Source organism: Mesoplodon densirostris, chromosome 2 (assembly GCF_025265405.1).
Source record: "Mesoplodon densirostris isolate mMesDen1 chromosome 2, mMesDen1 primary haplotype, whole genome shotgun sequence".
NCBI lineage: Eukaryota > Metazoa > Chordata > Mammalia > Artiodactyla > Ziphiidae > Mesoplodon > Mesoplodon densirostris.
The window spans coordinates 151,918,327-151,942,365 of NC_082662.1; the positions used below are offsets into that span (position 1 = coordinate 151,918,327).

Sequence of the window (24,039 nt, forward strand, 5' to 3'; positions counted from 1 at the left end):
AGCTGACCTTGGCCCCGCTGCTTTGCACATAGATGATGTTACACAAGCGCCTTGAGTCAGTGTGTAAGATCCCTTCTCCTTTTGTTCCATGTACAGAGTCAGCACACGCAGGGAGGATTCAGTGTCTGTCAGTAACACTTAACGTGCGCAAATCACTTATTCAGCATCTTTGTGCAAGAGATTTAATTTTTCAATTATAGCTCGGAGTACGAGGGTCAGTTAGCCCCACAAGGCAGCTGAGAACAGGCGTAAATAACAGAGAATGGATGCAGGAGTCTGAGTATCCTGAGAGCATAGGAAAGGATCTTAAGATACTCCTGGGGGACCCTATATGAATAGAAGAAAGGCCAAGTTCGTGGGCAAGAAGCCAGAGACCCCGGAGACTATTTTTAATCCAGAATAAGGACAGGAAGGAACAGGAACAAAACAAGGAACTCACACAGGAGAAATGGAAAGCAAGAAGGAAGCGACTGTAATCAGCAAATGGAAAGACAGTGAGAAAAATAGATCTTAAAGCTAAAATTGTATTCCTAACAGGGAAGCCAGGAACGCCATAAGAAAAGGCTGAAAGAGAGAAGAGAACCCAAAAAGCAACAAGAGGACTACTCAAAGGAAGTATTTTAAATGCCTACATCTTATGAGGGTCAGTGTGGGTTGGTTGGTAACATTTTGCCTATGGCATTAGGTCATGAGTTCAAGTCCCACATCAGGATTTGGCCTAAAACCAAGTGCTGATTTTCCAGCAGCTCTGAAAGGCTGGAAGCACTTTCCATTCCTGGGCACATTAACTTTACTATCCTTCTGTGCAACAAATTAAAAGTACCCCAAAGAAAGGGAGCATCAACGAGAATCAACAGCCATTATCTCAAAACAAAACAAAATCGTACTGGAGAGGGAATAAGAAAATAAAGAGAAAGTAGGAAGTTTTCATACGCAAGATATTTACTGCATTTGTCTTTAGAATCCTGTGAGTAGGGGATATTTGTTCCCACATCCCATCTATTGAGAGAAGCCATCTCTGCACTTTCAATGGACCAAGAATACTACTAGTAACAGTGGTCATGGCAGAGGAAACACTACTCCTTGCTGAACATGAAGATATCATTAGGTAATCAGCAAATAGGAAGAAAAAAATATAGAAATGATTCCCACTGGGATGAGGGAAGAAAGGCAGGACTAATGGACAGACCATATGCCAATCACGCACTTAGGTGGTGAGGAGAAGAAAAGAAAAAAAAAAACGGCCTTACGGTTAAATAACAATAAGAATATCCTTGTATTTGTATAATAATTTACATATTTAAAAGTATTTTTATATACATTAGCTCATATGATCCTCACAAAACCCACGGGCAGAATGATTATCCCCATTTCACAGATGATGAAAGTGAATATTTAGAAAGTCCTGTGACATTGTGAAAGTCACAACCCCGGGAGCAATTCAGCATATTCCTAGTTTGGGGCTCAAGGACTGCATTAGCTAATCAACATGCAGCCCAATGAGAAATTTTACCTTTACTTTAACTTGTGAAAACACAATTTACTCACATCCCAAATTATGCCCAACGAAGAATGGTTAGCATAATGCCTAGCAAGCAATTTTTAGAAAAACTGTTTACTACCTTCCCATTTTTCAGGCAGAAATGGCAAATGCAGGAGACAGAATACAACCCGTTGTTAACTAGTACAATATTTTTAAAGCATAAAAATCAGAACACCGACAAATTAACTATACAGGAAAACGGAAGGAATTTGAAATGCGCAATACTGGAGCCCAGGCAATAATCATCTTTCACTGTACAGGCAGCCAGACAGAGAAAACACGACAATAGATATTACTTCTAATAAACAAGGATTACTGAACCCTGCCATGGCCCTTCCTCCCAGACGTGCAAAACGAGAAAGGGATGTCAGGAACATAAAGCCTCGCTAAGACCGTGTCTCAATCAAGCGGTCTGGATTCTACACAACCACAAGCGTCCGGGGCGGACCCACGCCTCTGCAAGTTTCCATCATGGGGTTCAAAGAGGACCCAGATGGTGGGGTCCCGATGAGATGCCCACCACTCAGTGAGGGAGGGCAGACCATACCCTAGGTTCTGCGCCAAGCACCGTACACACACAACTCACTCCTCACAGCAACTCTGTCCAGGGAGGATTGCTCATCTCTTCCCTTTCCAGGTGAGGACCTCGGGCTGAGAGGTTAAGTAACTTCAGAGCCCTACTTCACACAGCCGCACATGGGGCAGAGGCCAGCTCTGGATTCACACCTGTCTGGCTCCAAAGCATAGGTTACCTCCCTCAACTGGCACTCCTGCTGGAAACACCCCTGAAAAGAAAGAGCAAAATAGGAGGTGCCGTCTCCTACAAAGGCCCCCAGCCAGGGGAAAGAACCCCAGCCACACCCTGATGGCTCTGGGCCCTGTTAATTCTTGGTTAGGTCGCAAAACAGATATGCTCATCAGATATGCTCATTGTGTTGTGTCATTAGGAGAAGTCAGCATTTGGATAGAAAACAGCAAATGTTTCCCTGTGCTTCACAAACTAACCAAATGCTTCCGACTTCCTGAATTTTCTATTTGGGAGTATCAGTCACCTCAGTAAAGAATTTCAAGTATTGCAGTTTTAATTAGAAAAGTCATGACTGTAAAGCATTTTATTTTTAGCCAATGTCTAACCCAGTTTCAATTATTTTTACCTATATCCATTACATGTACTTTTGTTAGATAGAAATTGTCCACAGATTCTAGCTCTGTCACCAGCAGTGACAGCATGAGAACAGCATCTGACTAGAAAAGAGCTGCTACCAAGAAAGTTGCCAAGAGCCTCAGTTGATATTAGCTACCAAAGACATCCTACTTTTAGAAGAAACACTTTGTTTCTGGCCTTCAAATTATCTTTAGAATGATGAAGCTGGAAGGACTCAGCCTTGGCTTTGCTTTTATAAAAGATGAAAATGGGTACTAAAATCAGCAGGAAACAAAATAAAGGGGAAAAGTTGAATTGCTCAATTCCTTGCTGAAAGAGCAAACAAACAGAAAATGTCTGGGGGAGTTTACACTGGATGAGATTAACTGTGTGGAAATGAATTCAAATGAATGGACCACAGATGGCACAAACAATTATACTAGAAAATGTAGGGTAACGATTCTGTGAGTGTGGAAGGATATACAAAACCAACAACAACACGCCATCCCACTCCCAACCACCACCGTTATTATCCTTGGAAGTCAGTCATACATGGCATGACATAAAGGAGAAGGCAGCTTTGAGGAACCAAGCTAGGCAGAAACCCCATTTATCAGACCACAATACACAGCCACAGTGGTGAAAAGGCACAGGTATTTCTACAGTGTTAAGCCCAAAGGATCAGTGGTAAATGACATGCCTCTCTCTCTGCACAAGACTAACTGGGCTTCCTCCAAGAAGGTGTCTTCTACCTAATGTAGTGTTGTCCTACCTTTATTCCTTCATTCCTCCCTCTATTTTTATCCTTTTTTAAATTGAAGACAGTTCCTAAACAGAAGAAAGTTAATCAATCACAATAACGACACAAGGGAAACCAAGCAAAGCATAACAAAGTCAGACTTTGATCGGTTATATAGAAGAGGTCATGAAATGACATTAGAATGATGCACCAAATCCTATAAAACATGATATGAAAAGACATTTTAATTTATGGTGTATGTGTGTCTATGTGTGTGTGTAAGAGAGAAAGATTGAAATTGTGGAAGTGGTAAACTAAGGAAGAATTAGACCTTATCAAATTTTTTCTTCTGTACAAGTGGAGTCAGCAATCAGAGTGAGCCTCTAAGAGCACTAATGCCAGTAGCCAGGATAAACAGTTTCAGAAAGGGTTTAAAGACGTCGAGTAGGAAGAGGGAAAAAGACGAGGACACCTAACCATAAAATTTCTTGCGTCCCTAACAACACAACTATAAGTGTAACTGCTGTTGTCTAAAATACAACTCTGTAATCATAGTCCTGTGGGTTCCATATTTATTCTCTCTCCATGGCATACAGATTCAATCTGTTTAGTTTGTAAGGAAACAGAAGACTTTAGAAGGAAAAGAAAGAAAAACGAAACAAAACCAGAAACCACCAGCTCTCCAAAGTGCTCTGGAATCTGAGAAGCAAGCAGTGCTTGCTGCCCTGTTCATGAGCCTGAACTGAGATTCGTCTCTGGACAGGACACAGCAGGCATGCCTGGGTCTGGTCTGCAGGGCCTGCTGACAGGAAAGAAGGCATTTGCTAGTGTTTACATGGAGCAAGCCTGCCTTGAAGTCCCCAGGACATTTCATCCAATAAGAAGAGGATGGCGCTGACCCCAGAAAGCCAGAAGGCTTTTGACCTGCCCTTTGAAACCAGGGTGGTTAAGATCCACGCCTGCCAGGCCTCCTCTCGTCACCCTCCACTCCCACCACTGTCCCGCCTCTCCCTGCATTCTCCCCACCCTCTTTGTTCCGCTGCCCCAGTTTCATCTGGATCCTCATTCCTTTCCTCACTTCATGACCACTTTTGCCTCCTCCCCTAGTCCGGCTCCTTCCCATTGCATCTACCCGTCAGCTGTCAGTCATCTTTCTCAAATGCAAATCTGACCACCCCACTCTGCTGAAGCCCCTTTAGTGCTGACTACAGAGCATTCAGGACCAAGCAGATTCTACAGCTTAGCACAGACATGGCTCCAGTCTTGCTCTCTGGCCTCCTTTCCCATCAGTCCCCGACCAGGGGCCCTTCCCCCTTCCCCAGACTGAGCCTCACACAGGGCTCTCATCTCTGGCCCCCATGCTTTTCCCCACGCTGTGCTCTCTGACTGGAATGCCTGTCTCCAGTGCCCCACACACCCTCATTTAACTCCTATCATCCGTCAACTCTCCACTAAAGGGCCCTTCTTCCATGCAGCCTTCCCAGAGCGCCCACTCCCCACTCCCATCTGATTTATATGCCACCGTTTGGGGCTCCCCTAACACGCAGTGCAGATCTCTCACACAGCACTGATCACACCTACCACAATATATGGTAATTAGCTTACGTTCCTATCTCCCCTACTACCTGAAATTTCCTTAAGAACAAGGGGTGTCTTGCTTTACTTTGGATTCCCAAGATTTAACGTGGTGTCTGGCATAAAGTAGGCTGTTGATGAATAAGTGAATCCTATCGAAGGTGAGGTTAGCAGACTCAAATGCAGATGACAGAACCATACAGAGATAGGCCACAGCAGCGAGGGAGTTCACAGTGGCTGTTTCACTAGCAAACAACCCAGAAACTGCCCCAAACTCCAGATTCCAAATCAACTCTGTGGGGATAACCACGCCCATCAGCAATCCAGACACGAGCTAAGCTGAGCTCCTCTCACAGAATAAAGCTACATTCCTCATCTCCCCCCATTTAACCAATACTTGCCTTGCTTCGTTTACAGAAATCTCTTTTTTTTTTTCTGTTAAAAAGTATATCTTGGTAGAAACTTAAACGTTTTATTTATGTCAGCTTATTACTGCATATTTTAATGTAAAATGTATAAGACAGTCACTACAAGATTCTGATTACGTAGAAGGGGGATACGTACAAGGATATGCACGCCACGGACAGAGGAAACTAAAATAAGTGGGATGGGGCAGTGGCGAATTCCAGCTAAAGGGAAAGGCACAGTATCAACTTTATTGCTCTACTTTTCTTCCTAAATTTAAAACTCCAGGAAATTTTTCTTTATGCTTTCACAGAAATAACAATGAAATATGCTTACAGTATTAATTTAACAGCATGTATACTTTAAGCATAAGGAATTAATGTGACTCATAGTTACGCTGTTATGTATTTGCTGGGGGCAGACATGTATCTTGCACTCACCTGAGTGTCCCCAGGATTGCTGAACTGAAATGGATGTTCTTGGGTTACATGCTAAATATTCCTTACACAGACCCCAGAAGATTCTGAAAGCAGTGAAAGGACTTAACATAATAATGATAGCTCAGGCAATTGAAACTGACCGTATTTTTCTTGATTGGTGTACGCTACATGCTGTACTATTGGATTATTTTAGAAACGTGTTCCCAAGGTCAAAATGAAAAATATCAGTTGGTTCATTTACAGATGGTTGCTAAATTTTGGAATTTACTTTCTAAAGCCTAAATTAAACATTCCGATAGACAGGAATAATGCAACCCGAGGGCCTGTATTCCTAGATGAAAACAAGGATGACAGACTGTAAACTGAGGGCTCCTCTAGGGCTTATCTCCTTACAATTCTAAAACCCTCGCTCCTGAGCCTTCTGACCATACATAATGGTAATGCTTGCCAACACTAACTTGTGCATTGCCTTTCTTTCTTCAACATTCAATATTATCGGACCTCTTGCCTTTAAAAGGCACTGGGGGATTGTCTAGTTAATTCACTGCCATGATCTTTTTGTTGTTGTTAAAATGAATAATCACTACGTTTGTTTGTGCCCTGCTTTGTTACAGAAAGGATGAAAGATAGCTGTAATCATTAGCTAATTAGTTTTTCTCACTCCCATGCACCCCTCCTTTTCTTTATAAGCTAACATCTTCATGCTGATTTGGGTTTAAATGAGAAGCAACCATACATGCATATTTATCCAGACAATATTTGCCTCGCAGAAAGGCATGAAGCTTGATCCGCTCATTCAACAAACGTTTACTGAGTGTCTGCCAACTAGATGGCCATAGTTCTCACTTCACGGAGCTTACGGTCTAATGGGAAATACAAATAAACAGGCAATTACAACAGAGTGAGGTAAACGCATCACAGAGAGATAGAGAATGCTTCTGGAACACGCAGAAGGGGTACCTCCTCCAGACTTGGGAGATCGGAGAAGCTTCCCAGAAGTGAAGTTCGCTGAAAACTCAAGGAACTGTGTGCCATTTAAAGGCAATATGGGCAGCAATGCCACGGAAACACCAGGTAGAGTCAATCCAAATAGTGCATCAAAGTGAGGTCAAACTTCTCCATTCAGATGTGACAAGTGGTTATCTTACCACGGCACTCATATAACCCACTGGGTTCTATAACAGATTTCCAGTTCCTTTTATTTCTAAATGCATTCTTTTTCCTCCTGTCCTATTTTACTATCTTTACCAGCCTCCCAGCTATCAAGTATTTCAATTCAAACCAACAAGGGCCTCTGTGGGAGATAGTGTGATAAATACGGGACGCAGGGCAGGGAGGCACTGGGGCCTCCCCACAAGGACCACGCAGCCACAGAAGCGCAGAACTGAGAAAACCACGTGACTATCCACTGACCATTCCACTCCCCACAAACCTTGCAGAGGTGACCTGGCACTACCAATCCTGCTTGTGAAACAAATATCCCCACTTTGACTTTATCTTGGGTTTGATACATTTTTTCTGGACCCTGAGGCTGCCATATTCCGAAGACAGCAAAATGGGCTCCTGACACTGAAGCCCCTTCCCTAACAGTGGGATCCTTTTCCTCTGTCCATTTGAGTATTCCTCCTAAAATGGGACATTTCCTGCTTCCAGAGAATACTGATATTTTCTTAAATTGTTTCTACACATCATTGTCAATGTACAATCACAATGCTGGGACCAAAGAAAAATAACTTTTCACCATTTGCTCTTCCAAAAATGACTCAAAATTTTTTCTACAAGCTAATTGAATGGTTGGATAAAATTACTTTTTTTTTTAAATGTTGGGTGTAGGAGTTTATTAATTAATTTATTTATTTTTGCTGTGTTGGGTCTTCGTTTCTGTGCGAGGGCTTTCTCTAGCTGCGGCGAGCGGGGGCCACTCTTCATCGCGGTGTGCGGGTCTCACTATTGCGGCCTCTCTTGCTGCGGAGCACAGGCTCCAGACGCACAGGCTCAGTACTTGTGGCTCACGGGCCTAGTTGCTCTGCGGCATGTGGGATCCTCCCAGACCAGGGCTCGAACCCGTGTTCCCTGCATTAGCAGGCAGATTCTCAACCACTGCACCCCCAGGGAAGCCCCGATAAAATTACTTTTTAATGTCTCTTCCAGTCCTGAGATTTTACGATTCTCTGACATAATCAGAACCATTTTTCTTTGAGGGCTATAGTTGGGTAAAATTATCCCAGTCTAAGATGTTATTGTAAAGGAAAAATTGCGTCAGTATTTCAATAATATTTAGTTTTTCAAAGTTGCCCAACATAACCTCACAAAGCTGCAGCTGCTGTACCAGTAAGTCCAGCCTGGGCCATAGTCGGTTGAATATTTTACAACCAAAGACAGAGGGTTTTTCTTCAAAAGATCAACTGAACACAAAATCTCACAAACAAAACAAAAAAGAATGTCCCAAATGTTTTTGGATTGTATGATACTTCACATCTAAGGATGTGCAATTATTTTGCTATCATTCCCAAACTGGATCTTAAATCTGTTTTGTGATCTGAGTACTAGAAACTACAAACATCGTACTCAGTCACTTAGGCTTTTTGACATGTAGTGAGAGTCGTGCCCACCCTCAGGTGCTACATAAGCTCACACGTCTTTGGTGTATGACCCTTTATACACTCAAGATGGAGGGCTTATCATAAGATACACATCTTCACAACAAATATCTCAATTTGCAGCTCAAGTTATCATTCAAAACATAAAGAAAAGAAAGGTGTGTTGCTCACATCTTGCACCAGCTGCAATGTCTAGGGGGGAAAGTACATCATAAGCATCCTTGTTCTTCTGAGTTGAAGTTCTCTTCCACCACTATGGAAATCGCCTTAGGGTCCCAGGCAGCTCCCAACAGCAAGGAACTAAACATCTGGGTTCAAATCCAGCCTCTACCACTTCCTGGCTGTGTGACCCTGGCAAGCAATTTAATCTCTCTGGACCTTTTTTCCTAATGTGGAAAGAGAGATAATCACAATACTACCTTCCTCAGAAATTGCTGTCATATTTCGATATACCCTCACCTCACTTCAGTCTCTAGTTCACTCTAAAACCAGTTGCTCTGACGTGAGGAATATGGTCAATAATATTGCAATAACTTTGTATGGGGACAAATGGTTATTAGGCTTATCATGATCACTTCACAGCGTAGGCAAATGTCAAATCATTATGCAGTACACCTGAAACTAACATCAGAGTGTACGTCAACTATATTTCAATAATAAGTCACTAAACAAAATGGTTGAAGAATTTTGAAAGGGTTACTGGAAAAACAAATATAGAGGAGCCACTCACGGCCTAAAGAGAAAGGCTTTGTAATTGCTATGGCTTGATTGGTTGAGTCACATTTAATTAAATCTGGAATTTTCAAGGACAAAAACAGTGCTTCCCAACAGGACACCTAAGATAAGAAAATAAGGGGGATCTGGGTTGGAGAGTCCCTAGGAACTGGCTTCTGAGGACAGATTCCTCCATCAACTAGAAGCAATCTTTTTACATATTTCCCTCTTGATATTTTAGCTCTACTGCTAAATCCAGGGTGAACCAACTCTGAACTCTGTATAAATATGAGAACTCTGGGAGAGGGGGAGTGAAGAGGAGTCCAGTGAACGGAACAGTCAGTGAGAATAACTAAATAACTGGGAACATCTAAATGAACCATACTTCGTGTGTTTGGGACCTCCAGATTTAACCCCTCCATTTCTCCATGACTTACGCATTCACCGCTATTGTGTTTGGCCAAAAACTAAAACTGTCACCCAAGCAACATCAGTCTTACTAAAAAAGAGGAACAACCTGGCATCAGAAAATGTAATGACCTTTTTGAAGGCAGCTGCTTCAGAACTTGTGAATCATTGTGAAATACTCAGGCCAAACCACATCAATACCACATTTAAATAAAATGCAATAAATACAACCACCAAAAACAAAGTGATGACTTGTCAGAACTCTAGTTCTGCTTTTCCTATCAGGTCTGCTGGTGATACACCTAATTAATTTCAAAATCATATTCCAAGTAAGGTACCTACTGGATAAGTGAAGCCTTCAGGTTTTCAAAGGAAAGGTTCCGACCTCTCCAGAGCACACCTGCAGATGCCACTAACAATTTACTGCCCTAGTGGGCGGTACCTCAACCCCAAGTACGGAGCATGATGGGCCTGACTTGAAGCAGCTGGGGAAGCCCAAAGCAGTGAACGCCTGTGTCAGCAGCCCAACAGACCCATGGCAGAGGAAATCACTGCTGCTGGCCATCCTGCCTTAAACTCCAGGAATTGCAAGTCACATGCTGCCTCTAGTCTTAACACAAAGTCCTGGGTAGTTTTGTTTCCTGTCCTCCTTCACACCCGACCTTTGATTTCTGCTCAAAAAACTGAATTTTCTGAAACCCAAAGCCAGTAAAGATTGGATGCCAGTGCATAATCTTCATTACTCTCAAGCCCATCAGCTGTGAAGCCTGAGTATGGCCAAAATAAGGCCAGGTGAAACCACACTCCATCATCTCTGTTCGCTTACCACTATGTTCTTTCTCAAGGCTTTTTGTGTCATCTGTCACTGCTCTCTGTCACTGCTCTCTTCTACCTCCAGACGAAGAATTCCTTCGTTCTTCCACATGATGATGTTTGCCCAAGCAGTGCTGTTTGCCCCAGCTTTCCATTCCTCACATCCCCTTTAGTTGGGATATGTTGAAGGATCCATTAGGAGATAATGAATAAGTCACATGATCTCACCCACCACTTTAAAATCTCAGTGGAAAAAACTCTTGTTTATGGAAGCTGTGTTTCCCCAAAGACCCAGCCTTCTACGTGTTCTACTCATGAAGTCGTGGGCACTAAGCATGCATTTGCCTCCTCGTAGGCTCTGGAAAGGATGAACAGTGGGAAATCTGCCATCCCCCATAGGAGGCAGATTTGGAATGTCAGGTCTCCTGAGCATACTGGGTACTTGGTAAAGGTACAGGAGTAGGAGAGGGGCTGTCAACATCAAGAGTGGGGAAGACAGAGAGAGAAAAGGATGCCAGCTGGGCAAAATGGCTCTTGTCTAACACAGTGCTATTTTCTGGTCCTGTTACTCTGTGTCACTTTCTGCCACTCCACTCCCACTTTATTTGTCAAATACCTCAAGCTGTTTCTAAGAGGTTCTGAATTATTAACAAACCTAAGGGAGATGCTTTGGAAAACAGTAAGTACAAAAAGAGACCGGTACTGCTAGTGCAAACACTTGATCATTGGTGGTTTCCTTTTTAAGGCCAAAAAAGAAAAAAAAAAAAAAAAAAAAAAGCCTGCCTCTGCTAAATAATAATGATATTCACAGAACAAGAGACACTGCAAGTCCAAAGTTCACAATCTCTCCAGCTTTACTCACCCCTAGCCATCTTGCTCCTTTATTGGCAGCCTGTTGAATCTGGACTCTTTTGAGGGTGACATGGTACACAGCTCCTTCCTCTACCTCTTCACCCCAGTCCTGAATCGAGCTCTGCCAGGAGATGGGACAAAGAGAAAGAAAAAGAGTATTTTTTTTTTCCTCTCCGCTAACCACAATCTATCCCAGCTGCTTTGCTGCTTACAACAGCACTCAGGGCATAAGATGGGCTGTTCAAAATAAATATTACAATCAGAGGAACACAAGACACTTTGCGATAGAGGGAATGCTGAGATTTTCTTGGCCCCCAGCCCTTTCCTGTGATATCAGGAGCCCAGGACTTTTCCATTTAGTTATTTTTCCTAGACTCACTCACATATCTTAAATAGTTTTTTAAAGCCTTTTTGATTTTTTTTTCCTTCTTAAAGAAACTGGGGTTTAGTCTTGATTAACTTTTCCTCCTCAAGTGAGAGGAAAAATAATTCATTTGCAGAAAAACGTTGTCCTTTTATAAGTGGCTCCGTTATTCGAGCAAACTACATTTTAAACTCTGCCACAAACAAGTGTTTAAAATGCCAAGAGTGCTCGCTCCTTTGGAGTGAAATGCTTCGCATGTCTTTTTCTCCTCTTATTGTTCTGGAACCCACAAAGTTAGCGGGAGGTAGAAAGTTTTCATTTCCGTCAAATAATCTGGCATGTGCAGAAAAAGCAACACGTCAACTGTGTGCAGCGACCCCCCGGGTTTCCCTAAACTCGAAGTTTGTGTTGTTTAAAGAGCCGCTGGGACACAGAAGCGCTCCGCGGTTCACCCAGACTCACAGTCCTTTTGCCTTAAAAGTTTTCCTTTGCTGACACACATCTGCCCAGACACACCAAAGGCAACTGCTGAGAAAGTATCGTTTAAAGGGAGAAGACACGCAGAGAGGAAGGCGTAGAAAGCCGAGGGAGAAAGCTTTAGCTCTCAAGTCTGGAATCGGATTGCTCCGTTCACTCCGAGTGAGTCCAAAACCCGCCCAGAGAAAGCGGGAGAAGATTCCCCACCAGAGCAGCCTCGGGAGAAGGCAGAGAGTTCTCGTTACCATTTTAGCTTGCCAAAGCAATTTCATTCTCAGTTTTCTCTCCGGTGTGTGGACGCGGCATGATGCGCCCTGCTCCCAGGCGAACGCAGTCCCCGCCCGGCTCAGCCACGGCGCCTCCAGCCCCGGCCCCGCGCGGCCGCCGCGCACCCAGCACAGACACGCGCCCGCCGCCGCCGCCACCGCCGCCGGTGCGCGCGACTCGTCCACAAAGGGAGCGCGGCGAGCAAGCGAGCGAGCGAGGGCGCCGCAGACTCCTCCCCACGCCACTCCGCCGCTCCGTGATGTCAGGCTTTCCTGTTTGTGCTTAGGAGCACACTCTCCATCTCTGAAATCCTATGGATAAAGTTAGCATACAGTGATTTCTCCAGCTCTGAAAGTGATCGGCAGACAACCACCCTTTCAAGTGGATCGGGTTTTCCTGATTGGCCACCAGGTGCCAAAAAAGATCTGGGTGTGGTATGAGGAATCTAAGTGTGTTTCTCCTTTCCTTCGCTCAAAGAAATAAAGGGGGAAGGGGAGGTGCAAAAAAGGATGGGAGGAGGCGGTCAGAAAAACGTCTATTATCTGCCTGTTACCTATTGAATTTAGATTCAATCAGGGCGACCCCAATGAGAGTGGCAATACTAGAAGCCCGGAAGTTTTTCATTAGGACAAGAAAAGAATTGGTCAGAGAGTATTCCAAAACCCATGCCCAGGGGCTGCCCCTGTCCTGCATCAGCATACCATCAACAGGAAATGGCTCTGGACTTCTTTCTACCACCCATATGATAAGGCTCATCCAACTGTAACTGGCCATAGTGGGAGGGAAAGGGACAAAGCAGGAAAGGGTTTTGCTGAGACTGACAGCGTGGAAATTGGGCCACCAGTGGCCCCGGAGGTTCTGTGAGTCTGTGACTCATCACCATGGGCTGAGTTTTCTGTACTGTAGGGACACAGTGGGATAATAACTGCAGGGAAAGAGCCATTCATGAGGAGACTGCCAGAGGGAGTTTTGTCCTAACAGAAAGTAAATCAACAGCAAGATACCAGATGATAATATAATCAAACTCTGTGACAATTCCATGCCAATTGCAAAAACGTTTAGGGTTCATGTCTTTTATACTCTTCAGCCCTAAATGAATTTAGTCACCTTTAAATTTTTTTTTAAAGAAAGGCCTCTCACGAATTGCCATGCTAAGGCATAAGGCTGGGCTTTGGTTAATAATAAATACATTACGAACTGAAAAGCTAGAGAATCAAGTGTACTGGTGTTCCCAGGAGAGCAAAATAAATGACAGTGAGGCCATATCAAGAAAAAATAATAATCTTTGGACACTTGAACATCTTCAAGTCACTCAGCAAAGTTCCCCGCATGCAACCAGAACCTACGGGGCTCAGTAACTGTGGAGAGACAGGACACTCTTTTTATAAAACAGAAGTGATCATTTCTATTAAAAAAAAAAACGCATAAACTAGACCCTTCTATGACCACCAGGATAGAGTGTCCCCAGTGTCCAGAGGAAATGGTGTGGAAGACCTACCTCCCTGCTTCTTAAGCCATCCTCAGCCCCCAGGCCCACCCCTATTCAGTGATCTTGAAGTACATAAGATGCACCTGGGGACAGTTAAGCAACCCATAAGATTAATTGCACCACTACTTTAACCTGATTCTTGGCTGTGAATTTGGAGATTACTCCTTAAAGTTTTCCACTCCAGGGATATCGAGAAGTTTCTTCAACTACGCCCCTCCCGGGAAGCCCTCCTGGACAGGGCGGCTTATAACTCACAAGGCTCCACTCAGGTTTCATATCTCCTCAGCCTCCTCTCTACTCCACCAGTTCCCAGGCTGGCCACCTGGTGTGTAAGGGGAAAACAGGCTTTCAGCAGATGCAACTTCAAATCCTGTTTTTACATTAAGAGTGAACTTGGGTGCTACTTCCCTGGGCTTTCATTTCCTCATCTGTAAAATGGGACAAACATTGATCTCATAGAGTTTGAAAAAGGATTAAATGGAACTTGTATACAAAACACCTGGCACATGATCAGAAAAAGCTCCATTCCCTTATTATTACTGCACTTCCTCCCAAACTGCATTTTCCCAGACTCACTGAAAAGTTGTATGTATGCAATGTGGGGAAGTCTAAAATGATGTCTTCTTGCTGAATAATTTCAGAGAGGTTTTCTCTGAATGACTACTTGTATTTATACCTGATAATGTACGTGATTTTATCCAAATGTTGATCCTCAAAGAAAGGTTGGTTTTAGATACAGCAACAAGTGTTGCAGTTTATATTTTTTTTTTTTTTTTTTTTTTTTTTGCGGTATGCGGGCCTCTCACCGTTGTGGCCTCCCCCGCTGCGGAGCACAGGCTCCGGACGCGCAGGCCCAGCGGCCATGGCTCACGGGCCCAGCCGCTCCGCGGCACACGGGATCCCCCCAGACCGGGGCACGAACCCGCATCCCCTGCATCGGCAGGCGGACTCTCAACCACTTGCGCCACCAGGGAGGCCCTGCAGTTTATAATTTTTAAATATTTAATTTAAAAGATTCCACATGCAGGCAGCTCAAGTCAGTATTACCTTATTACACATACTTTGGGGTTAAAATACTTCTGGTCAATATGTGGGAAGGATAAACCAGTAAGCCATTTATAACTAAGTTTGAATTTAGTTACCAGATTAATCTACCCATGATCTAGCATGGCCCTAAAAGAACAGGTCAAGTTTTGTTAAAAGGATATCAGCAATGTTTCGTACTTTTCAGCATACAAGTCTTTGAACTCCTTGGTTAAGTTTATTCCTAGGCATTTTATTATTTTCAATGCTATTGTAAGTGGGACTGTTTCCTTAATTTCATTTTCAGATTATTCATTATTAATGTATATAAATGCAACTGATTTTTATATATTGATTTTAAATACTGCAACTTTACTCAATGCATTTATTAGTTCTGACAAGTTTCAACACACCGTGCTGGGAAAACTGGATATCCACATGCAAAAGAAGGTAACTGAACATTATCTTACACCATACACAAAAGTCAACTCAAAATAAATTAAAGACTTAAACATAAGACCTGAAACTATAAAACTCCTAGAAGAATACATAGGCGAAAAGCTTCATAGCATTGGTGTCTGCAATGATTTCATGGATATGACATCAAAAGCATGGATATAACATCAAAATCATGTAGTGAGACTACATGAAACTACAAAGCTTCTGCACAGCAAACAATTATAACAGAGTGAAAAGGCAACCTATGGTATGGGAGAAAATATCTGCAAACAACATATCTGATAAAGAGTTAATATCCATAATATATATCCATAATATATAAGGAGCTCCTACACTCAATACCAAATAATAATAATAATAACTGAATTTTAAGATGGGCAAAGGACCTAAAATAAATTTCTCCAAAGATGTACAAATGGTAAACATTATGTGAAAAGAGGCTCAACATGACTAATCATCAGGGAAATGCAAATCAAAACCGCAATAAGATATCATCTCACACCTCTTAGGATGGCCATTATTTTAAAAAAACAAAACAACAACAACAAAAAAAACCCAAAGACAAAAAAAAAACCCCACAAATGTTGACCAGGATGTAGAGAAAAGGAAACTCTTGGTAAGAATGTTAATTGGTACAGCCATTACAGAAAACAATGTGGAAGTTCCTCAATAAATTAAGAATAGAACTACCATATGATCCAGCAATCCCACTATTGAGTATTTATCCAAAAGAATTTAAGTCAAGATCTCAAAGAGACCTGAGTACTCCCACATTCATTGCAGCACTATGCATAACAGCCAAGATGTGGAAACAAACTAAATGTCCATCAATGGATGAATGGATAAAGAAGATGTGGTACATATATACAATGGAATATTACTCAGCCATAAAAAGAATGAAATTGTGCCATTTGCAGAGACGTGGATGGACCTAGAGACTGTCATACAGAGTGAAGAAAGTCAGAAAAACAAATATCATATAATATCACTTATACGTGGAATCTAGAAAAATGGTACGGATGAACTTATTTGCAAAGCAGAAACAGAGACACAGATGTAGAGAACAAAAGTTTGGATACCAGGGGGAAGGAGGGGATGAATTGGGAGATTGAGATTGACATATATACACTACTATGTATAAAAAAGATAACTAATGAACACCTACTATATAGCACAGGGAACTCTACTCAGTGCTCTGTGGTGACCTAATGGGAAGGAAATCCAAAAAAGAGGGGATATATGTATACATATAGCTGATACACTTTGCTGTACAGCAGAAACTAACACAACATTGTAAAGCAACTATACTCCAATAAAAATTAATATAAAAAAACAAAAATGAAGATATGGTATATACAGACAATGGAATATTATTCAGCTTTAAAAAAAGGAGGACAGGGCTTCCCTGGTGGCGCAGTGGTTGAGAGTCCGCCTGCCGATGCAGGGGACACGGGTTCATGCCCTGGTCAGGGAAGATCCCACATGCCGCGGAGCGGTTGGGCCCGTGGGCCATGGCCGCTGGGCCTGCGCGTCCGGAGGCTGTGCTCCGCAACGGGAGAGGCCACGACAGTGAGAGGCCCGCGTACCGCAAAAAAAAAAAAAAAAAAAAAGGAGGACATCCTGTATATGTGAGAACACAGATGAACCTAGAGGACATTATGCTAAGTAAAATAAGCCAGTCACAGAAGGACAAATACTGCATGATTCCACTTACATGAGGTATCTAAAGTAATCAAAGTCGTAGAAGCAGAAAGTAGAATGGTGGTTGCCAGGGGTTGGGGGAGGGAGAAATAAGGAACTGCTTTTCAATGTGTATCGAGTTTCAGTTACGCAAGATTAAAAAGTGCTAGCGATCTACTGTACACTACTGTGCTTATAATTCACAGTAATGTACTGTACACTTGAAAATTTGTTAAAGTTGAGGGGGAGGTGAAGGAGATCAGAAAAGATCTATACTTAAAGCATTAGGATGCTGCTAGGAATAGTTTCATGTTGCCATATTTGGTGACGACTGACAGTCAGTAGCAATAGAAGATTCTTAGGATATAACAGGAAAAAGGAAGAGGTATGGAAGAACCCCAAACTAAAGGAAGAAAAAAAAAAAAAACTTTCTTGCTCTACAGTTTCAGCAGAGCCAATAAATAGAGAACTTGTAAGAGCAAACCTAAGAAGCTGGTGTGCAGATTCTTTAAGAGAATCTATCTAGAAGTGGAAATACATAGTTTATATACTCCATTTATTCATTTATTTATTCATTGGCTTCTATGACACCATGCTTTTCTAGATTTTATTCTACATCTCTGGCTGCAAGAAAAAAATGAAAAATAGAAAAATTATGACAGTATACTTATGCACGTAGGTTGACGTGTAGTAATACTTATGTGCCTGGGTAAATGATGAGAAATTTGCCATCGAAGAGCCAGGATTTGAATCCCAGCTCTAGACAATGTGTCAACCAAGAGTTTGACCCTCACTTCTCACAGGTTTGGTGTCCTCATCTGTTTCCTTTCATGTTTATCATGAGTGTTAAAAAAAAAACTATCCTATATAAGGTATCTAACAGAATAAACTATGCTATATAAAGCACCTAATAGAGTGCTCGGAACATAGGGGGCCTTGAATAAAAATATATCTCCTTCCCTCCTTAACCCCACACTCTTTCCCTTTAATGTAATTCTGTATTCATTTACTGCATTTGGTTTGCAATCTGCATGTTCTTTAGACGTCTGCTTAGGTAATAGATTGTACTGCATGACAGAAAAGTAAGAGCAGTGCAAGTATAACAGACGCTGGACTTGGAAATAAGTAGTTAAGAACTTGTCTTAAAGATGGCAATATCAGCATAAGATGGTATGAAATGGGAAGGCCATGGCTTTGTCCTCAAACTCAATGCCAGCCTATGATATCCTGCTCCCAGTTAAAAGTATAGAGGAAAACAGTCCTAAGAGAACACTAGTAATAATTACAACAACAGCTAAGTGAAAAAAGCTAAATAATTGAGAGGTCAGGATTCTCCTTCCATGTGTTAGGACTGCTGAGTGCATATTGCCTCTACTTCCTTAAAGACATCACCTAAACGATAAGTTTGAAAACCTTTCCCACTTTTGAATGGAATTGACAATAGCCATTTTGCAACATTTTATTCACAAACTATACCTTTAGCTTTCTGTAGGTCCCCAAAAAAACTTTTGGTGGAGGACATAAGCAAATAAGTTACTTATTTGCTTCTTAACTCCTTCCCCCAACAATATCAAAGGTTTGTCAAAATGCAAACTGCTTAATCCTCCCAGTGTCCCTATGAAATGCTTCTCCCTACTCTTAAGGCTTATAGGCTGTGTTGCTCATTAACTTTCCATCTTCAGCTTCCCACTATCAGCCAGGCATCTTGCAATGGTTGTTTCTAGCTCTGCTAACTGGGGTTGCCCCCATTCACCTACTCTTTGATTGAACTTTCAACCTTGCTTTGCAAAAGGTAAGGAGCCAGCCATGCTTGCTTAAAGATGGCCAGTCCTCCAAACACTCTTAAAGCAGTAGACAGTTGCTTCTATCTTCTGAGAGCCCAAAGTGATTTTTACTAATTATCACAGAGATACTATGAAGTATAAGTTAAAATTTTTCAATTCTCTATTAGGGGTTTTTTATTTAGGCAAGCAAATGACAAGTCAATTTTAGTTGGACCTACTACAGCTACAGTAGAGGCTGCCCTAGGGGGCAGAAAATGGAGACAAAAGAAACATAAATAGCACTCAACAGATGGCAGGCTAAGGCATAGGACTCCTCTGGCCATGATGACAAACACTTTTCAACTAATAGTTTACCAACTGTTGGTGGTTACTCCTTTTTTTCAACTTGAAGAGATTCTTTTTTTAATCTTTATTGGAGTATAATTGCTCTACAATGGTGTGTTAGTTTCTGCTTTATAACAAACTGAATCAGCCATACATATACATATATCCCCATATCTCCTCCCTCTTGCATCTCCCTCCCACCCTCCTTATCCCATACCTCTAGGTGGTAACAGAGCACCGAGTTGATCTCCATGTGCTATGTGGCTGCTTCCCACTAGCTATTGATTTGACATTTGATAGTGTATACATGTCCATGCCACACTCTCACTTTGTCCCAGCTTACCCTTCTCCGTCCCCGTGTCCTCAAGTCCATTCTCTATGTTTGCATCTTTATTCCTGCCCTGCCCCTAGGTTCTTCAGAACCGTTTTTTTGTTTTTGTTTTTTTTTAGATTCCATATATATGTGTTAGCACACGGTATTTGCTTTTCTCTTCCTGACTTACTTCACTCTGTATGACAGACTCTAGGTCCATCCACCTCACTACAAATAACTCAATTTCATATCTTTATATGGCTGAGTAATATTCCATTGTATATATGTGCCACATCTTCTTTATCCATTCATCTGTTGATGGACACTTAGGTTGCTTCCATGTCCTGGCTACTGTAAATAGAGCTGCAATGAACATTGGGGTACATGACTCTTTTTGAATTATGGTTTTCTCAGGGTATATGCCCAGGAGTGGGATTGCTGGGTCATAGGGTAGTTCTATTTTTAGTTTTTTAAGGAACCTCCATACTGTTCTCCTTAGTGGCTGTATCAATTTACATTCCCACCAACAGTGCAAGAGGGTTCCCTTTTCTCCACACCCTCTCCAGCATTCATTGTTTGTAGATTTTTTGATGATGGCCATTCAGACAGGTATGAGGTGATACCTCACTGTAGTTTTGATTTGCATTTCTCTAATGATTAGTGATGTTCAGCATCCTTTCACGTGTTTGTTGGCAATCTGTATATCTTCTTTGGAGAAATGTCTATTTAGGTCTTCTGCCCATTTTTTGGATTGGGTTCTTTGTTTTTTTGATATTGAGCTGCACGAGCAGCTTGTAAATTTTGGAGATTAATCCTTTGTCTGTTGCTTCATTTGCAAATATTTTCTCCCATCCTGAGGGTTGTCTTTACATCTTGTTTATGGTTTCCTTTGCTGTGCAAAAGCTTTTAAGTTTCATTTGGTCCCATTTGCTTATTTTTCAGTTTATTTCCATTTGTCTAGCAGGTGGGTCAAAAAGGATCTTGCTGTGATTTATGTCATAGAGTGTTCTGCCTATGTTTTCCTCTAAGAGTTTTATAGTGTCTGGCCTTACATTTAGGTCTCTAAACCATTTTGAGTTTATTTTTGTGTATGGTGTTAGGAGTGTTCTAATTTCATTCTTTTACGTGTAGCTGTCCAGTTTTCCCAGCACGACTTACTGAACAGGCTGTCTTTTCTCCATTTTGTATTCTTGCCTCCTTTATTAAAATTAAGCTGACCATATGTGCGTGGGTTTATCTCTGGGCTTTCTATCCTGTTCCATTAATCTATATTTCTGTTTTTGTGCCAGTACCATACTGTCTTGATTACTGTAGCTTTGTATTATAGTCTGAAGTCTGGGAGCCTGATTCCTCCAGCTCCATTTTTCTTTCTCAAGATTCCTTTGGCTATTAGGGGTCTTTTGTGTTCCCATACAAATTGTGAAATTTTTTGTTCTAGTTCTGTGAAAAATGCCATTGGTAGTCTGATAGGGATTGCATTGAATCTGGAGATTGCTTTTGGTAGTACAGTCATTTTCACAATGTTTATTCTTCCAATCCAAGAACATAGTATATCTCTCAATCTGTTTGTATCATCTTTAATTACTTTCATCACTGTCTTACAGTTTCCTGCATACAGGTCTTTTGCCTCCCTAGGTAGGTTTATTCCTAGGTATTTTATTCTTTTTGTTGTAGTGGTAAATGGGTGTGTTTCCTTAATTTCTCTTTCAGATTTTTCATCATTAACGTATAGGAATGCAAGAGATTTCCGTGCATTAATTTTGTATCCTGCTACTTTACCAAATTCATTGATTAGCCCTAGTAGTTTTCTGGTAGCATCTTTAGGATTCTGTATGTATAGCATCATGTCGTCTGCAAACAGTGACAGTTTTACTTCTTCTTTTCTGATTTGGATTCCCTTTATTTCTTTTTCTTCTCTGATTACTGTGGTTAAATTTCCAAAACTATGTTGAATAATAGTGGTGAGAGTGGACAACCTTGTCTTGTTTCTGATCTTAGAGAAAATGGGTTCAGTTTTTCACCATTGAGAACAATGTTGGCTGTGTGTTTGTCATATATGACCTTAATTATGTTGAGGTAAGTTCCCTCTATGCCTACTTTCTGGAGGGTTTTTATCATAAATCGGTGTTGAATTTTTTCAAATGCTTTTTCTGCATCTATTGAGATGATCATATGGTTTTTCTCCTTCAATTTGTTAATATGGTTTATCACACTGATTGATTTGCGTATATAGAAGAATCCTTGCATTCCTGGGATAAACCCCACTTGATCATGGTGTATGATCCTTTTAATGTGCTGATGGATTCTGTTTGCTAGTATTTTGTTGAGGATTTTTGCATCTATGTTCATCAGAGATATTGGACTGTAGTTTTCTTTCTTTGTGACATCTTTGTCTGGTTTTGGTATCAGGGTGATGGTGGCCTCGTAGAATGAGCTTGGGAGTGTTCCTCCCTCTGCTATATTTTGGAAGAGTTTGAGAAGGATAGGTGTTGGTTCTTCTCTAAATGTTTGATAGAATTCACCTGTGAAGCCATCTGGTCCTGGGCTATTGTTTGTTGGAAGATTTTTAATCACAGTCTCAAATTCAGTGCTTGTGATTGGTCTATTTATATTTTCTATTCCTTCCTGGTTCAGTCACAGAAGGTTATGCTTTTCTAAGAATTTGTCTGTTTCTTCCAGGTTGTCCATTTTATTGGCACAGAGTTGCTTATAGTAATCCCTCATGATCCTTTGTATTTCTGCAGTGTCAGTTGTTACCTCCCCTTTTTCATTTCTAATTCTATTGATTTGAGTCTTCTCTCTTTTTTTCTTGATGAGTCTGGCTAATGGTTTATCAATTTTGTTTATCTTCTCAAAGAACCAGCTTTTAGTTTTATTGATCTTTGCTATTGTTTCCTTCATTTCTTTTTCATTCATTTCTAATCTTTATGATTTCTTTCCTTCTGCTAACTTCGGGGATTTTTGTTCTTCTTTCTCTAATTGCTTTAGGTGTAAGGTTAGGTTGTTTATTTGAGATGTTTCTTGTTTCTTGAGGTAGGATTGTATTGCTATAAACTTCCCTCTTAGAACTGCTTTTGCTGCATCCCATAAGTTTTGGGTTGTCGTGTTTTCATTGTCATTCGTTTCTAGGTATTTTTTGATTTCTTCTTCGATTTCTTCAGTGATCTCTTGGTTATTTAGTAGTGTATTGTTTAGCCTCCATGTGTTTGTATTTTTTACAGATTTTTCCTGTAATTGATATCTAGTCTCATAGCATTGTGGTCAGAAAAGATACTTGATGATTTCAATTTTCTTAAATTTACCAAGGCTTGATTTGTGACCCAGGATATGATCTATCCTGGAGAATGTTCCATGAGCACTTGAAAAGAAAGTGTATTCTGTTGTTTTTGGATGGAATGTCCTATAAATATCAATTAAGTCCATCTTGTTTAATGTATCATTTAAAGCTTGTGTTTCCTTATTTGTTTTCATTTTGGATAATCTGTCTCTTGGTGAAAGTGGAGTGTCGAAGTCCCCTACTATTATTGTGTTACTGTCGATTTCCCCTTTCATGGCTGTTAGCATTTGCCTTATGTATTGAGGTGCATAAATGTTTACAATTGTTATATCTTCTTGGATTGATTCCTTGATCATTATGTAGTGCCCTTCTTTGTCTCTTGTAATAGTCTTTATTTTAAAGTCTATTTTGTCTGATCTGAGAATTGCTACTCCCGCTTTCTTTTGATTTCCACTTGCATGAAATATCTTTTTCCAACCCCTCACTTTCAGTCTGTACATGTCCCTAGGTCTGAAGTGGGTCTCTTGTAGACAGCATATATACAGGTCTTGTTTTTGTATCCATTCAGCCAGTCTATGTCTTTTGGTTGGAGCATTTAATCCATTTGCATTTAAGGTAGCTATCAATATGTATGTTCCTATTATCATTTTCTTAATTGTTTTGGATTTGTCATTGTAGCTCTTTTCCTTCTCTTGGGTTTCCTGCCTAGAGAAGTTCCTTTAACATTTGTTGTAAAGCTGGTTTGGTGGTGCTGAACTCTCTCAGCTTTTGCTTGTCTGTAAAGGTTTTAATTTCTCGGTTGAATCTGAATGAGATCCTTGCTGGGTGGAGTAATCTTGGTTGTAGGTTTTTCCCTTTCATCACTTTAAATATGCCCAGCCACTCCCTTCTGGCTTGCAGAGTTTCTGCTGAAAGATAAGCTGTTAACCTTTTGGGGATTCCCTTGTATATTATTTGTTGTTTTTCTCTTGCTGCTTTTAATTATTTTTCTTTGTATTTAATTTTTGATAGTTTGATTAATGTGTGTCTTGGCATGTTTCTCCATGGATTTATCCTGTATGGTACTCTCTGCACTTCCTGGAGTCGACTGACTATTTCCTTTCCCATATTAGGGAGGTTTTCAACTATAATCCTTCAAATATTTTCTCAGTCCCTTTCTTTTTCTCTTCTTCTTCTGGGACCCCTAAATTCAAATGTTGGCATGTTTAATGTTGTCCCAGAGGTCTCTGAGACTGTCCTCAATTCTTTTCATTCTTTTTTCTTTATTCTGCTCTGTGGTAGTTATTTCCACTATTTTATCTTCCAGGTCACTTATCCGTTCTTCTGCCTCAGTTATTCTGCTATTAATT

General features: G+C 41.2%; 1 protein-coding gene across 2 annotated transcripts in view; it reads right to left on the bottom strand.

Annotated features, from left to right (window-relative positions):
• RGL1 (ral guanine nucleotide dissociation stimulator like 1) overlaps nt 1-12,502 on the bottom strand; it is a 128,798-nt gene extending 116,296 nt beyond the window's left edge. The window contains exons 1-2 of one of the 2 annotated variants that reach the window (XM_060091149.1): nt 12,320-12,502; nt 11,244-11,354 (exon numbers count right to left, since the gene is read on the bottom strand). In XM_060091149.1, the coding sequence (XP_059947132.1) occupies nt 11,244-11,354; nt 12,320-12,346 (138 nt within the window). In that variant the 5' untranslated portion in view covers nt 12,347-12,502. The remainder of the gene's footprint in view (nt 1-11,243; nt 11,355-12,319) is intronic. The other variant, XM_060091148.1, reaches the window with a different exon arrangement.
• Nucleotides 12,503-24,039: the final 11,537 nt, after the last annotated feature.